At 40.3% G+C, this 16,130-nt stretch overlaps 1 protein-coding gene and 1 pseudogene across 7 annotated transcripts in view; one reads left to right on the forward strand and one right to left on the reverse strand.

The window, feature by feature from the left end:
* The window catches only part of SLC25A14 (solute carrier family 25 member 14), a 52,893-nt gene extending 51,334 nt beyond the window's left edge, over nucleotides 1–1,559 (reverse strand). For 3 of the 6 annotated variants that reach the window (XM_077889641.1, XM_077889638.1, XM_077889636.1), the window contains exons 1-2: nucleotides 1,458–1,559; nucleotides 653–806 (exon numbers count right to left, since the gene is read on the reverse strand). In XM_077889641.1, coding sequence (XP_077745767.1) covers nucleotides 653–784 — 132 coding nt within the window. In that variant the 5' untranslated portion in view covers nucleotides 785–806; nucleotides 1,458–1,559. Of the gene's footprint in view, nucleotides 1–276; nucleotides 524–652; nucleotides 807–901; nucleotides 1,020–1,457 lie in introns of those variants that run through there. The other 3 variants (XM_077889637.1, XM_077889640.1, XM_077889639.1) reach the window with 3 other exon arrangements.
* On the forward strand, nucleotides 1,385–13,258 carry LOC144308724 (nuclear transport factor 2 pseudogene; annotated as a pseudogene). The gene is made up of 4 exons (XR_013375066.1): nucleotides 1,385–1,865; nucleotides 2,655–2,801; nucleotides 7,269–7,360; nucleotides 11,618–13,258. The product of XR_013375066.1 is annotated as a nuclear transport factor 2 pseudogene (transcript).
* Nucleotides 13,259–16,130: the final 2,872 nt, after the last annotated feature.

Here is a 16,130-nt window from a genome sequence, read left to right on the forward strand (position 1 = left end):
AGGGAATGAATACAAGAGTTCACAATAACTCCAAGCATCCCTAGCCTGGAAAAACCCAAGGAAACACTGGCAGAAAACTATAAATGTCCCAGCTGTTACCTTGTCTGAGAATCTAATTCATGTTGATAATGGCTGTCATCCCAATTAGTTAGCTGAACTGCATTTTAATAGATGCCTTCAATGCCTTGACCTCAAGGAGTGGCAGGGGGTAGAAACTGAAAGGGAGCATCTTTTACCAGCATCCCTCAGACTAACACAATGGAGGTGTTTGCTTACTCCGCTTACAATCACGGCCGCCGTTGCAAACTTCACCCTTAGAAAAATTAGGATTATTCCAGGAAAGATACCCATTCACCCTCTGGGTAGCAGGATCTTGCCAGTTCCTCAGCTGTCAGAGCGAGTTCGTGGAGAGAAGGGAGGCGCCTGAAGAAGGCGGCCTCCCAAGGGGGTCGAGGAAGCAGGGTTCAATCGAAGAAGTAAAACCACCGATGCCAGAAGAGTGAAAGACAGGGAAGGGACTCGGCTGAGGGGAGAGAGAGATCAAAGGACCGTTAAGCCCCTCCCAGGCCGGGAACCAGGCCAGCCGGCCCCGCGCGGCCTGGCGCGGCCCAGCCCCGCTCCCCAGCCTGGAAGTCCAGGAGCTCCCTCTCACCTGCTCGGGCTCAGCGGACGACTGGGAAGCCGAGGCTCCCACAGTCGGAAACGCCACCGCAATGCCAACCCGGAAGCATTGAGACCAACGGAAGTAACCAAGTCGTCGCCTTAGCAACGGTGGCACACGCATTCCAACACCGCCTCCTCAAAGCCTAAAAAAGAAGGCGCGAAATGAGAGGTGTAAAAGACAGGGGTCCTAACCGGGGAGTAGAGCAGGCTGCGAGTGCAAAGACCCAGAAAGGACAACCTTTCGGGAGGTGTAGGGAAAGAGAACCAAGTCGTGAGAATTTGGCAGCTTCTGCAGTTCACGTGCTCGCCAGTGGGGGTAGGGACGTCACCTGGTTACCGCGTTACCACCCACGATGCGTGTACTAGGGCTAGGAAAGGGCGGGGGTAAGAGGAGTGGCCTAGCCGAATGTAAAGGACGCGAAGGGCGGGACAATCGTAGTGAAGGGGCGGGGCAATCGTTGTGAAGGGGCGGGGCGGGGCGAGGCGCCTGCGCGCAAACTACAAAAAAGGAGGGAAAGTGAGGGAGGCGGGGCAGGGGACTTAAAAGTAAGAAAATGAAGGAAAGGAGTGAGCAGTATTTAGTGAGGTGCCCGAAATCGAAAAGAAAATAAAAAGTAAATAAACCGCAGCACTGAATGGGCGCCAGGTATTAGGGACTGAGGAATCAGACTCAAACCCTTAAAGCACACAGTTGAGGAAAAAAAGAAAAGGTTGGAGACAGAAAGAGAGACCATAAAAACTTAAAGAATCTGAAGAGTAGAAAAGCTAACAGAGGAGTTCAAATTAATCCGTACCTCACAATCAGCCAGAAAGATGAGAGCCTGATGTCCGGCTCCTGGCTCTAACCCCTTGCGGGACTGTAAGGAATGGTTGCAAAGCACTCTGGGTAATTCCATTGTCCAATGGGCTACGTTTTCTTTTTAAACCTCTCACGAGAAGATTCCATAATCACGCGAGAATACGAAATACAGTTTGTGTGTTGTGTACAAGTAAAAGCGGCGAGGTACATGGCCCTAGATCATTGTTGAATTAATAAGTATTTGGAATACTTTGTTCCAAAGGATTTTTCTCATTTTAGTTAACACTTTGGTTTTCACCCATTAAAAAGATGCCTTCAGGCAGCATGCATAATATTACCTGATGTGGAATGCTTACCAAGGACAGTGCCAAGAGCTTCATGTGCAGGCAACTACATGAGACAGGTACTATTTTTTTACCCTTTTGATAGATTAAAAAACTGAGGTCTTGAGAGAGTAACTTGGTATTAGCAGAGCTGAGACTCAAATTTGGGTCTGGCTGAGAAGCCTAGACTCTTAAAAAAAATGTTATGTATTTATTTGAAAGAGGGAAAGAGCCCGAGCAGGGGGAGTGGCAGAGGGAGAGGGGAAGCGGACTCTCCGCTGAGCAGGAAAGTATGTTAGACTCCATCCCAGGACCCCAGGTCCATGACCCCAATGGAAGGCAGATGCTGAGCCAACTAAGCCACCCAGGCGCCCCTAGAGCCTAGGCTCTTAACTACCATGCTATACTGCTCTCAACTTTAATAAATACCCTTGTTACCTTCAGAAACTTTCTTACTAAAAATAGATAATATAAAAAACATGTGCATGCATTCCAAAATGTGAATTCCCTTCGATTTATATCTCAGCAAAGCACTCTTCCAGCTAGACAAAGAGGGTTGTAGCTTAAAGTCCTTCTTACTTGGAAGGGCTGTATTCTCCCAGTGATGGGAATTTTATGTCTCCAGCTATGGCCTGGTCCTGTCCCTCACATCCAGGTCACTGAACCTTACAGAATTAAGGTTCTTCTCTGTGAGCAAATCACTGTCTTAACTTTTCTACAAGACCGCACTTTTGCCTCAGCTGCAGCCACCACCAGCTAATATCACTCACTGACCACCTAGGTAAACTTTGTTAAAAAAAAAAAAAAGCTTTGTTTTCAAACAACTTATTTTATTTTATTTTTAAAGATTTTATTCATTTATTTGACAGAGCGTACAAGCAGAGGGAATGGCAGGCAGATGGAGAAGGAAAAGCAGGCTCCTCACTGAGCAAGGTGCCTGATGTAACGCTGGATTCCGGGACCCTGGGATCATGACATGAGTGGAAGGCAGATGCTCAACCAGCTGAACTACCCAGGTGCCCCTCAAATGACTTATTTTAAAAGCTCTATAATAGATTAATTAAAAATAGCATTTCTAGAAACATAGACGTATGCCACACTTTTATTTAACATATTTGCTATTTGATTGCTTAGGTTGTTTTCAACATTTTTCTAAAACAACATAAAAAAGATCTAATCCTCATTATCAAAGTTGGCCATTTTCCTTTTTAATTACCTTCTATTTGTAGTCTCTATCTCGTAGATAAGTATTTGATTATACTCTGTCTTGTGTTATGCTTGAATTCTGATCTCTCCAGGAGATAAAGTATTCAAGAGGATAGAATACTGGAATCTTCAAGTTGGAGGGACACTTAGAGGTCCCTTCTATAATATTTATTATGGACAGTTATTCCAATCTTTGCTAGAATACTTCCAGTCTAAGTATACATCACAAGTCAGCCCATTACACTATTGGATAACTGATAGAAAGTTTTTTCGTTTATGTTAAACTAGAATGTGCTTTCCTCTATCTACTCTCCCAAAGAAACACTTTTCTTCGCAAAGAAACAGTCTTTTTTTTTTTAAGATTTTATTGATTTATTTGAGAGAGAAAGAGAACAAGCAGGGGATGAGGGCAGGGCGAGAGGGAGAAGCAGACTCCCTGCCAAGTAGAGAGCCCAACGTGAGGCTCGATCCCAGGAACCTGAGATCATGACCTAAGCCAAAGGCAGATGCTTAACGGACTAAGCCACCCAGGTGCCCCGAAATACCTAGTCTTTTCTTTTTCTCTTCCCAAATTACCTAGTCTTAAAGAATGAAAAAAGCATTGTATTTGAAGCCAGAAGAAATTTTTTTTTATTAAGGTGAAGTTTACATTACTAATACAATATGATCTCAATTATATCTCAATAAAACTTAAAAAAAGAACAAAAAATATATAAAATCGAGAACGTTTTTATTTTTATTAAAGACACAATTAAGATAGTGAAAAGGCAAGCTACAGGCTGGGAAAACAGACTTCTAATTCATGTATCCTATAAAATCTCATATCTGGTATAAATAAAGTACTCCTAAATTCAGCAATAAAAAGACAGGCACCTCAATGTGTATGTATGAACACATATACACACAATAGAATATTACTCAGCCATAAAAAATAATGTGATCTTGTCATTTGTGACACTATGGATGGTTCTAGAGAGTTTTATGCTAAGTGAAACAAGTCAGACAGAAAGACAAATACCATATGATTTTACTTATATGTGGAATCTAGAAAACAAGCAAACCCCAAAGACTCATAAACATAGAGAACAAAACTGGCTGTTACCAGAGGGGGGGAGGGGGGAATGGGTGAAATAGGTGAAGTGGATTAAAAGGTACAAGCTTCTGGTTATAAAATAAGTAAGTCACAGCATTGGGAAGATAGTCAATAACATTGTAATAACATTGTATGGTGACAGATGTTAAGTATACCTATCATGGTGAGCATTGCATAACATATAGAATTGTTGAATCACTATGCTGTACACCTAAAACTAATATAACATTGTATGTCAATTCTACTCCAATAATGAAAAAAAAATGTTCTTAAGTCTGCACACATAAAAAAATAAAGACAGGCAACTCAATTTTTTTTAATGGGAAAAATACTTGAGAGGCACTTCATAAAAGAGTATATCCAAATGATCAACAAGCATATGAATAAGTATTCAACATTATTAGTGATCTAGAAAAGTAAAATTAAACTACACATCCACCAACATGGCCAAAGTTAAAAGGACTGACAGTACAAGGGGACTAATGGAAAGAAAGCATGTCAAATTCTCATATGCTGCTGGTAGAAGGATGTATTAGTTTTCTATTGCTGCATAAAAAACATTGCCACAAAGTTGGCAGCTTAAAACACCACACATTTAATTGTCTTCCAGTTTCTGCAGATCAGGAATCCAGGCATGACTTAACAGGGTCCTGGGCTATGGGTCTCACGAGGCTGCAAATCAAGGTGTTTTTATCTCAAGACTCAATTAGAGAAGAATTCACTTCCCTATTTTATTTAAAGATTTATTTATTCATTCATGAGAGACACACACAGAGAGAGGCAGAGACACAAACAGGCTCCATGCAGGGAGCCAGATGTGGGACTTGATCCCAGGTCTCCAGGATCACACCCTGGGCCAAAGGCAGCACTAAACTGCTGAGCCACCCAGGCTGCCCAAGAATTCACTTCCAAACTCACTCAGGTTGTTATGAAATTTACTTCCTCGCAGCTGTAGCACTGAGAGCTTCGGTGTCTTGCTGGCTGTTGTCCAGAGGCCACTCTCAGCTCCTGAGGCTGTCTTAGTTTCTTACAACATGGCCCTCTTTGTGGGCAGTTCACAATATGGCACTCGCTTCACCCATGCTGGCTTCACCCATGAATGAGAGCCTAAGATGTGGTTTTATCAACACAGAATATAATGGGACTATTATTTTCCGTGATGAAGGCTACACCTATTTTGCAAAATTACCATAGCTTCTTTTTCTGATTATAAAAAATACATAGTCATTATAAAACATTGAAACTGTACACAGAAGTGCAAAGAAGGTAAAAATCACCCAAAACCCAAACATCCAAAGGCTACTACTCTCAACAGTATGGAGAGCCTCCTTCTAGTTCTTCCTCCATGCATACACACCTACTTATACTATCATTCTTGTGATGTGCATGTTCCTGTCACATGTTCCTGCATGGTGGCCTTGTGCTGAAGTCAGTATCCCCTGCTACCTCTTACTTATGGCCCTCCCACATTTCCTCCATTTTCAAACTTTTGTATCTTTATGGAAGTAAAAGGAAATTATAAAAACCATAAACAAAGGGATAAAAATGCAAAAGAAGTAAAAAATGTAAACATTACCCCCACTACCCAGATAACACCATTAACATTTCTGTGTGTTTCCTTCCTGCCTTTCCATTGTTTGTATAATTGTATATATACCTCCTAAACCTTGCCGCACCTCCTGGCTTCTCACAAATCTCACTCCCGCACATGCTGGACAGCCAACCTCTTGGTTATCCATTTATCCCTCCTATTAGCTTCATGTTCTTCCCAGTGTACCAAAACAAGAAAATCTTCTTCTAACCCCATGTCACCCTCCAGATACTGCCAGCTCACCTTCCATTCATAACCCTGTAAAATTTTTAACAATACTTAACCCAGTATATCCAAGATAATATCATTTTGCGATGTAATCAGTATAAAAAGTATTGAGATATATCAGTTTATTTATATACTAAGTTTTTGTGGTTTTACACCACAGCCCATCTCAGTTCAGACTAACATTTTAAGTGCTCAATATCTACATGTAAGTTGGCCACCATACTGGGCAGCAGAGGTCTAACTCATTGCTCCATCTGATGTGATGTAGGAAAGACATTAGGGTTCAAAGCCGACAGCCAGGAAAGAATTCTTGAGACATCTTTGGTGCAAAAAGGTGGTTTTATTAAAGCACTGGGACAGGACTCTTGGGCAGAAAGAGCAGCACTCGGGTCATGAGGAGTGGCCCATTATATACTTTCAAGTTGGGAGGGGGTTAGGGATAGTGTAAGCCTCCCAGGTATTTTGGAAACAAGGTATCCAGGATCCTGAGGAGGCTAGCTATTCTTAGGAAACCTCATTTATTACTGTTTAGTGAAAACTAGTCATGAGACCCTTCAGATGAATATTGGTAGGTCATATACTTGTGACTTTTTCTCTGATCAGAAAATTTTCAAAAATGCTTTTTTAATAAAACTGGGATATATAGAGAAAAAAGATCTTTTTAAAAAACTGTAATCCCATTATCCAAAGACACTTTCACATGTTTATACAGATTCTTGCAGGATTTGTTTTTATGACAATTGTTCCTTAAAATAAAGGTTTTATGATGCCCCTGTTTGGCTCAGTGAGTTAAGCATCTGCCTTGGGCTCAGGTTGTGATCCTAGGTCCTGGGATCCAGCTCTGCATTGGGCTCCCTGCTCAGTAGGGAGTCTGCTTCTCCCTCTCCCCCTTCTCACCGCTTGTGTGTTCTCTCTCTCTTTCAAATAAATAAATAAAATCTTTAAAACTAAATAAATAAATAAAGGTTTTGTTTGTTACCATGGAATTCTGAATATGCTTTTGAAGGAGTAATATTTTATAGATGTACTTGCCTTAAAAATATACCATTTTTCAAATAATATGTAGCTATCAGAAATTGTTTATGAGAACTAGGGATCCCTGGGTGGCTCAGTGGTTCATTGCCTGCCTTCAGACCAGGGTGTAATCCTGGAGTCCCAGTATCGAGTCCCACGTCAGGCTCCCTGGATGGAGCCGCTTTTCCCTCTGCCTGTGTTTCTGCCTCTCTCTCTCTCTCTCTCTCTCTCTCTCTCTCATGAATTAAATAAATAAAATCTTTAAAATAAAAAAAATTAAGAAATTGTTTATGAGAACTGGCAATCATAATAATAAACTTTATCTTCTATTGAATGCCTTCTGTGTTCCAGAAACTTGACACATGCTGTCTCTAATCCTCACTACAACCCTGTGTAGGCTTTACCATTGGATGGGCCAGGTTTTGCCAGCTGAGCAGTCTTGAGTAAGTACCAACCTTCCTGTCCCTACATTTCCTAACCTGTGAAAACAAAGAACCTACTAGCACCTACCTCTGGAGTTACTGAGCATTAAAATGAGGTGATCCACATAAGGCACTTGGAACAGAGCCTGGCTAATTATCAGCCCTCAAGAAATGTTTATGTTCACCAAATAAATTCTAGGTGCCCTGACAATTTATTTTTTTTTTTTGCCCTGACAATTTAAACATGAAAAATGAAATCCAATGATGACAATATTCACAGCACTCAAAGAATAGAATATGCTAGGGGTGCCTAGTGGCTCAGTTGGTTAAGCGACTGACTCCTGATTTCGGCTCAGGTCATGATCTCAGGGTTGTGAGATAAGCCCCACATCATGTATGCTTCTGTGCTGGGTGTGGAGCTTTCTAAGATACTCTCTCTCTCTCTCTCTCTCTCTCTGTCTCCCTCTACCCCTCCCCCAACCCACACTCTCCACCACTCTCTGAAAAAAGAAAAAAGCATATATCAGAAGTATAATCCCACAGGTGGGGAAGACTTCTGAGCACACCATTAAAGGTAGAGACAATCAAAGCAAAGGATTATCAGAACTGACCACACAATAAAAATCATGGCTGAGTGACAGGAAACACCAAAAAGTTAGAATATAAATCATAATTTGGGGAAAAATCATAACTAATTTGACAGACAAAAAGATCTTTAATATACAACATGCTTTACAATTTAAAAAATTACAAACAATGGTATTTTCCCAGAAAAAAATAGATAAAGGATAGAAACAGTCAAGCAAGACAGTCTGATATGGCCAGTTTCTGCATGGGAACATTTTGATAAGCCCTACTGACACAGTTGCCCTGACACAGCCACCTGTTTCAGCTGTCCCCAACACAGTACACTCCCCCAGCCTCCCTCTCTCCCCATCCTCCAGTCCAGAGAACTCTTGCTTTGTATTTTAGTTCTTTCTGCGTTGTTTTCTTTTACAAAACTGTTACTTCTAATAAAAAAAAAAGAAAGAAAGAAATATCTTTTAGACAGAGTGTTAACCTCCAAAGGGAAACTAAAATCATCTTTATAAGAGAAATTTTATGATATTAAATATAATGTCTGTATACTCGAATCCTGAGAGAAAAGTTGAGAATTTCATTGAGCTTTTCCTCTACATTCTGGAGCTGAGAATAAGAAATCTTATGTGCTCCAAATACCTTCCTTCTTCCCCTCTACACAGTGTCCATAGATAGATGCAGTGTATTCATCCATTCACTGAATAGGTACTTAAAGAGCACCTGTTGGGTGCCAGGCATGGTGCTATGCATGGGGATCTAGCAGTGAACTAGAAACAGCCCCTGCCCCCATGACGCCAACAGTCTAGTTGGGGGAGGAGCAAACAAAAAGGAATTCAATATCCATGTGAATTTCACCATCCAGTGTGAAGAATCATGAGGCAGGGAAAGGACAAAGAGAATGGGGGGGGGGGGGGCTGCTGTTTTACATAAAATGGCCAGGCGGAGAGATTTGAGGAGAGGCATTAAGGAGGTGAGCGAGTGAGCTATGAGGATTTCTGAGAACATTCCAGGCAAAGAGAACAGCAACAGCAAAGGCCTTGAAGCAGGAGGTGTGTTTGATGAACCTTGAGGTCACCAGGGTGACTGGAGCAGAGGGATAAAGGGAGAGAGCAGTAGCAGATGAGGGCAGAAAGTTCAGGGGTTGAGGGAGATCAGGTAGAGCTGTGTCTGTCATGGTAAAAACTTTGGATTTTATTTTATGAGTCTGGGAAGGTTGACATAATCAGAAGAAAGCAAGCCTACAAAAAGCAGAGGTGTGTCTATCTTATGTTTTTAAACAAAAGGAGTAATTTCCATTTTCATTTTCCAACAAATAATTTAGTTCTATGCGATTATAGACCAAATGGTGCCCAGTCCCTAACCATCCTTTACTCCCCCATCACTGAGACCTTTACCTCAAAGGTAAAGGGCAGGGGTTGGCAGGGGTTAGCAATAGGGAATTTGAGTGTTACAAGGGATGAGTTAACATAACAGGTTTGGTGGCTCATTTCCTTGCCTATCTCCAAGAGAACCAGGATAGACCCTAAGGAAACCCATGAGAATGTGTCTCTGAAACTGATTATTTTGTTGTGTACACCTAGAATAATAGGCAATGCCATGCCACCTTGTTAGGATTACTTTGCACAAACATGAATATTGATAATCTGAACCTGGTTTCATTGTTGGGGTCAACAGTGTTGAGGTCCTGAGTCTCCTGGTCATGGCCTGTTGTCAATAAGACATACATATGTGATAACCCTCCTATCTGTGACCCAAACCCTGAGACTCAAAGTGGTCTCTATGGGCACAGGTATTCTGCATATGTTCCTGGAATTCACAGTTATAAAACAGCAAAAGGGGAATTAGAAAGTATTTTGAACTAAATGAAAATGAAAACACAATATAGCTAAAGCTGTGGAATGCAGCTCAAGCTGTATTTAGAAGGGAATTGATACCACTAAATTCCTATATGAGAAATGAAGAAAGGCTTCAAATCAATGTCTCCACCTTTGATCCTCAGGAACTAGAAAAATAAGAAGAAATTAAAGTAAGCAGAGGAAAGGAATTGTTAAGGTAAGGGCAGAAACCAATGAAATAGAAAACAGGAAAAAATAGAGGAAATCAATGAAACAAAAAACTAGTTATTGCAAAAGATCAACAAAATTTATAAACCTATATTCAGGAAAAAAAGAGAAGATACAAATTATCATTAGCAGAAATAAGAGCAGGGATATCACCATTAGACCCTCCAGAGAGTAAAATGATAAGGGAATATTATAAACAACAAACAATATAGGAAATTTAGGTAAATTAGAGTTCAAATTTAAAAATTTTTGTGTCTTAAAAAATAAAAAAATAAAATAAAATAAAATAAAATAAATAAAAATTTTTGTGTCTTAAAAAATCAAATTAAAAAATAAAAATGTGTCTCAAAGTACACTACCAATAAAGTGGAAAAATAACCCACAGAAAGGGAAAAAAATATGTGCTAACCATGTATCTAATAATAGTTTAGTATCTAGAATGAAGAATTCACAGAACTCAGCAAAAAAATAAGCAAGTCAATTAAAAGTGAGTATAAGGGGGCGCCTGGGTGGCTCAGTCGGTTAAGCATCTGCCTGTGGTTCAGGTCATGATCCCAAGGTCCTGGGATCAAGCCCTGACAGGCTACCTGCTCAGCAGGGATTCTCATTCTCCCTCTGCCCCTCCCCCTGCTCATTCTTGTGTGCTCTCTCTCTGAAATAAATAAAATCTTTAAATAAATAAATAATTACAGGGGCACTTGGGTGGTGTAGTCAGTTCAGTGTCTGACTCTTGGTTTCAACTCAGGTCCTGATCTCAGGGTCATGAGATCAGCCCGGAGTTGGAAAGTTGGGGCTCCAAGTTCAGCACAGAATCTGCCTGAGATTCTCTCTCATTCTCCCTTTACCCCCCTCCCAAATAAATAAATAAATAAATAAATAAGCCTTAAAAATAAATAAAAGTGAGTATTATCAGAGAAAGAGAAGGATAATATGTGATTATAAAAGGATATGGGGGTAAATTTTGCAAGAGGATATACAATTCTAAGCATTTATATACCTAATAACAAAGCTTCAAAATCCATGAAACAAAACTGATAAAATAGAAATGCAAAATAAGCAAATACACACTTAGAGATTTCAAAACACCTTTCAATAATTGACAGCAAAGTAGACAGAAAATCAGTAAAGATATAGAAGACTTAGCACTATTTACCAACTTGACCTAATTGAAATTTATAAAACACTCCAAGGAACAACAGAATATACATTCATTTCACGTGGCCAGGGAACGTTTACCAAAATAGATAATATCCTGAGCCACAAAACAATTCACAAAACATTTAAAAAGTATTAGAATTAGAAAACATGTTCTCAAAAAAAAAAAAAAACATGTTCTCTGAACACAATGCAATTAAATTAGATATTACTATATTAGATTAAGTTAGATCAGTAAAGCAAAGGTTTCTGGAAAATCCCCAAATATTTGAAAGCTGAAAAACAAACTTTTAAATAACACATGGGTCAAGGAATAAATCAAAAGGAAAATTATAAAGCATCTTGAACTAAATGAATAAGAAAACAGCAAAAATTGTGGGATGCAGATAAAACCATGGTTAAAAGAAAGTTTATAGCAGTAAATACTTATATTAGAAAACATTAAGGATCTTGCAACAATGACCTCAACTTTCACCTTAAGAACCTAGAAGAAGGCAGACCACGCTGGGTTGCCGCCACCGCTGCTGCCACCATCATGCCAGCCCCTCTGGTCTCAAGGAGCCCGGTGACACTCCAGAATGGGAGACAAGCCAATTTGGGAGCAGATTGGATCCAGCTTCATTCAGCATTACTACCAGTTATTTGATAACGACAGAACCCAACTAGGCACAATATATTGATGCATCATGCCTTACGTGGGAAGGACAGCAGTTCCAGGGGAAAGCTGCCATTGTGGAGAAGTTGTCTAGCCTTCTGATAGACACACAACACAGCATCACAGCACAGGACCATCAGCCCACGCCAGATAGCTACATCATCAGCATGGTTGTGGGCCAGCTCAAGGCTGATGAAGACTCCATCATGGGTTCCACCAGAAGTTCTATTAACATTAATGATGCTTGGGTTTGCACCAATGACATGTTCAGGCTTGCCCTGCACAACTTCGGCTGACCTCTTCCCAGCCGGGCACTCATGCTGTTTCCTCCTCCCTCCCCTTCCTGATACTTACTATTCACACTCCTCCAGATGCTCCAAATACACACAAATGAGCAGGGCCGCAGTGGGAGCGGGCACAGTGTGCTGCTACTACCAAGGTATTGTGCATGATGTTTGGATGCTAGACTAGTTGCATCTGACAGGAGAAGTTTGTGTTGTACCGCATGCCTTGGAAAGACTTAAGTAATGCAAAAGGTTGTCTTTTTTCCTTTTTAATCTACTGACAAGTTGTTCTAGTAACCCAAAGAAGTGAAGGAGAAAGCAGCTGCCTCACCACCCAGATATTGATTTGTTCGGATGTTTCAATGGCTCATGATATAATAAAATCACAAAAATTTTCTTAAAAAAAAAAAGAACCTAGAAGAAAAAGAGTAAATTAACCCTAAAGTAAGCAAACTTAAATCTAAAGTAAACATGGCAGAAATCAAACACACTGAAAATCAAAAAAAGAAAAACAACAACAAAGAAAAGCTGGTTCTTTGAGAATGTCAATAAAATAGATAAACCTCTAGACAGATTGACCAGGGAAAAAAGGATCCAACTAACCAATATTAAGGTTGAGAGAAAGAACATAAACTATAGATCCTACAAATATTGTAGCAGGTAGACTCTAAAATCGTCCCCATTGATGCTTATCTCCTGGTATTCATGCTTGTGTAATACTCTCTCCTTGAGTATGGTGTAAAGTCGTAACTTGTTTCTAAGAACAAAATACAACAAAGGTAGTGTGCTATCACTTCCATGACTAGGCTATGACTATCATCTTGTAATATTCTCCCTTTTGCTGGCTTTAGTGAAGCAAGCTGCCATTTTGGAAAGGCAAAATGGCAGGGAACTGAGGGCAACCTCTTGCCAACAGCCAACAGAAAAATTGAGGCCCTCAGTCCAACATCCCACAAAGAACTTAATCCTGCCAACAGCCATGTGAATTTAGAAGTGAATCCTTCCCCAAGTCAAGTCTTTAAATGAAACTCTGGCCCTAGGTTACAGCCCTGTGAGAGACTGCAAACAGAGGACTCAACTAAGCCGTGCCTGGATTCTGGATCTGCAGAATCTGTGAAATAAAAAATGCATGTTGTTTCAAGCTGCTAAATTTGTAGTTATTTGTTATGCAGAAATAGGTCACTAGTACGAATGTTAAAATAAGGATATATTATCAACAATTTCATGCTAATAAATTTGTGAACTTTGATGGAAAGGAAAAATGGACAAATTTCTTAAAATACACAATCAAAACTCATTCAAGAATAAATCAATAGGGCAGCCCCAGTGGTGCAGTGCCTTAGCGCCACCTGCAGCCCGGGGTGTGATCCTGGAGACCCGGGATCGAGTCCCAAGTCGGGCTCTCTGCATAGAGCCTGCTTCTCCCTCTGCCTATGTCTCTGCCTCTCTCTCTGTCTCTGTCTCTGTCTGTCTCTCTCTCTCTCTCTCTCTCTGTGTCTCTAATTAATAAATAAATAAAATCTTAAAAAAAGAATAAATCAATAACCTTAATAGTCCTGTAACTATTACAAAAATTTATTTGTAGAGGTGCTTGGGTGGCTCAGTCAGTAAAGTGTCAGACTTTTGATTTCAGTCCAGGTCATGATCTCAGGGTTGTAAGATCGAGCCAGACAATGGTTGTGCTCCATGGTCAGCAGGCAGTTGGCTTGAGATTCTTTTCCTCTGCCCCCCACCTCCCTGCACATTCATGTGCACTGTTTCAAATAAATAAATAAATATATCTTTTAAAAAATTCATTTGTAGTTAAAAACTTTCCCACAAAAAAACTTTGGGCCCAGATGACCTCACTGGTGAATTTCCCAAGCATTTAAGAAATAATTATAATTCTATACAAACTCTTCTAGAAAATATAAAATAATACCTCCCATTTTATGAGACAAGCATTACTGTGATACCAAAATCAAAGACATTTTATGAAAGAAAATAAAGACCAATATTGTTCAAAAACTTAGATGCAAAAATTCTTAGCGAAATTTTAGCAAATTGAATCTAACTATAAGTACAAAGGATACTTCATTGTGACCAAATGAGGTTTATCTGAGGAATGCAAAATAGGTTGAACAATCAAAATCACTGTAATTCACCATATTAACAAAAGAATAAAGAAAAAACATATCATCATCTCATTAGATACAGAGAAAGCATTTGACAAAATGCAACATCTTAGCATAAAATCTCTTAAATAAAATCTCTTGGGGATCCCTGGGTGGCTCTGCGGTTTATTTTTTTTTTTAAATATAAAGTTATTTTTTATTGGTGTTCAATTTGCCAACATACAGAATAACACCCAGTGCTCATCCCGTCAAGTGCCCCCCTCAGTGCTCGTCACCCATTCACCCCCACCCTCCGCCCTCCTCCCCTTCCACCACCCCTAGTTCATTTCCTCGAGTTAAGAGTCATTTTCTTCTCCCTTCCCTTATATTCCCTTTCACCATTATTTATATTCCCCAAATGAATGAGAACATACACTGTTTGTCCTTCTCCGATTGACTTATTTCACTCAGCATAATACCCTCCAGTTCCATCCACGTTGAAGCAAATGGTGGGTATTTGTCATTTCTAATGGCTGAGTAATATTCCATTGTATACATAAACCACATCTTTATCCATTCATCTTTCGATGGACACCGAGGCTCCTTCCACAGTTTGGCTATTGTGGACATTGCTGCTAGAAACATCGGGGTGCAGGTGTCCCAGCGTTTCATTGCATCTGAATCTTTGGGGTAAATCCCCAACAGTGCAATTGCTGGGTCATAGGGCAGGTCTATTTTTAACTCTTTGAGGAACCTCCACACAGTTTTCCAGAGTGGCTGCACCAGTTCACATTCCCACCAACAGTGTAAGAGGGTTCCCTTTTCTCCTCATCCTCTCCAACATTGTGGTTTCCTGCCTTGTTAATTTGCCCCATTCTCCCTGGTGTGAGGTGGTATCTCATTGTGGTTTTGATTTGTATTTCCCTGATGGCAAGTGATGCAGAGCATTTTCTCATGTGCCTGTTGGCCATGTCTATGTCTTCCTCTGTGAGATTTCTGTTCATGTCTTTTGCCCATTTCATGATTGGATTGTTTGTTTCTTTGGCGGTTTAGCGCCTGCCCTCAGCCCAGGGCATGATCCTGGAGTCCCGGGATCGAGTCCCATGTTGGGCTCCCTGCTTGGAGCCTGCTTCTCCCTCTGCCTGGGTCTCTGTCTCTCTCTCTCTCTCTCTGTGTCTCTCATGAATAAATAAATAAAATCTTTAATAAAAATCTCTTAGCAAAATAGGAATAAAAGGAATCTTCCTTAATCTGAAGAAAGGTAACAACAAAAGACCTACAGCTAACATCACATTTAATGATGACAGACTAAAATGTTTTCCCCCTAACATCAGGAACAAGGCAAGGCTATCTACTTGTACAATTTCCAGTCAATATTATACTGGAAACTCTAACCCAGCCAGTAAGTCAAGAAAAAATGCATCTAAACTGGAAAACCTTAAGGAAAGGAAAACATTAAACTCTCATTAGTCATGGATGATAAATTGTCAAAACAGAAAATTTTCCAGAATGCATAAACAAGCTACAACAACTAGTAAGTGAGTTTAGCAAGTTTGCAGGATATAAAGTCAATATACGAGAATCAGTTGTATTTGTATATATTAGCCATGAATAACTGGACATTTAAATTTTTTAAAAAATATTTTATGTATTTATTTGCCAGAGAGCGAGAAAGCAATAAGCAGGGGGAGCAGCAGAAGAAGAAGGAGAGGGGATCCCTGGGTAGTTCAGCGGTTTAGCACCTGCCTTTGGCCTGGGGAGCGATCCTGGAGTCCCGGGATCGAGTCCCACATCGGGCTCCCTGCGTGGAGCCTGCTTCTCCCTCTGCCTGTATCTCTGCCTCTCTCTCTCTCTCTCTCTCTCTCTCTGTCTATCATGAATGGATAAATAAAATCTTTTAAAAAAATAAAAAAAGAGGGAGAGGAAGAAGCAGGCTCCCCGAGGTGCAGAGAGCCCTATACA

The sequence above is a fragment of the Canis aureus genome, chromosome X, assembly GCF_053574225.1.
Source record: "Canis aureus isolate CA01 chromosome X, VMU_Caureus_v.1.0, whole genome shotgun sequence".
Taxonomy (NCBI): domain Eukaryota; kingdom Metazoa; phylum Chordata; class Mammalia; order Carnivora; family Canidae; genus Canis; species Canis aureus.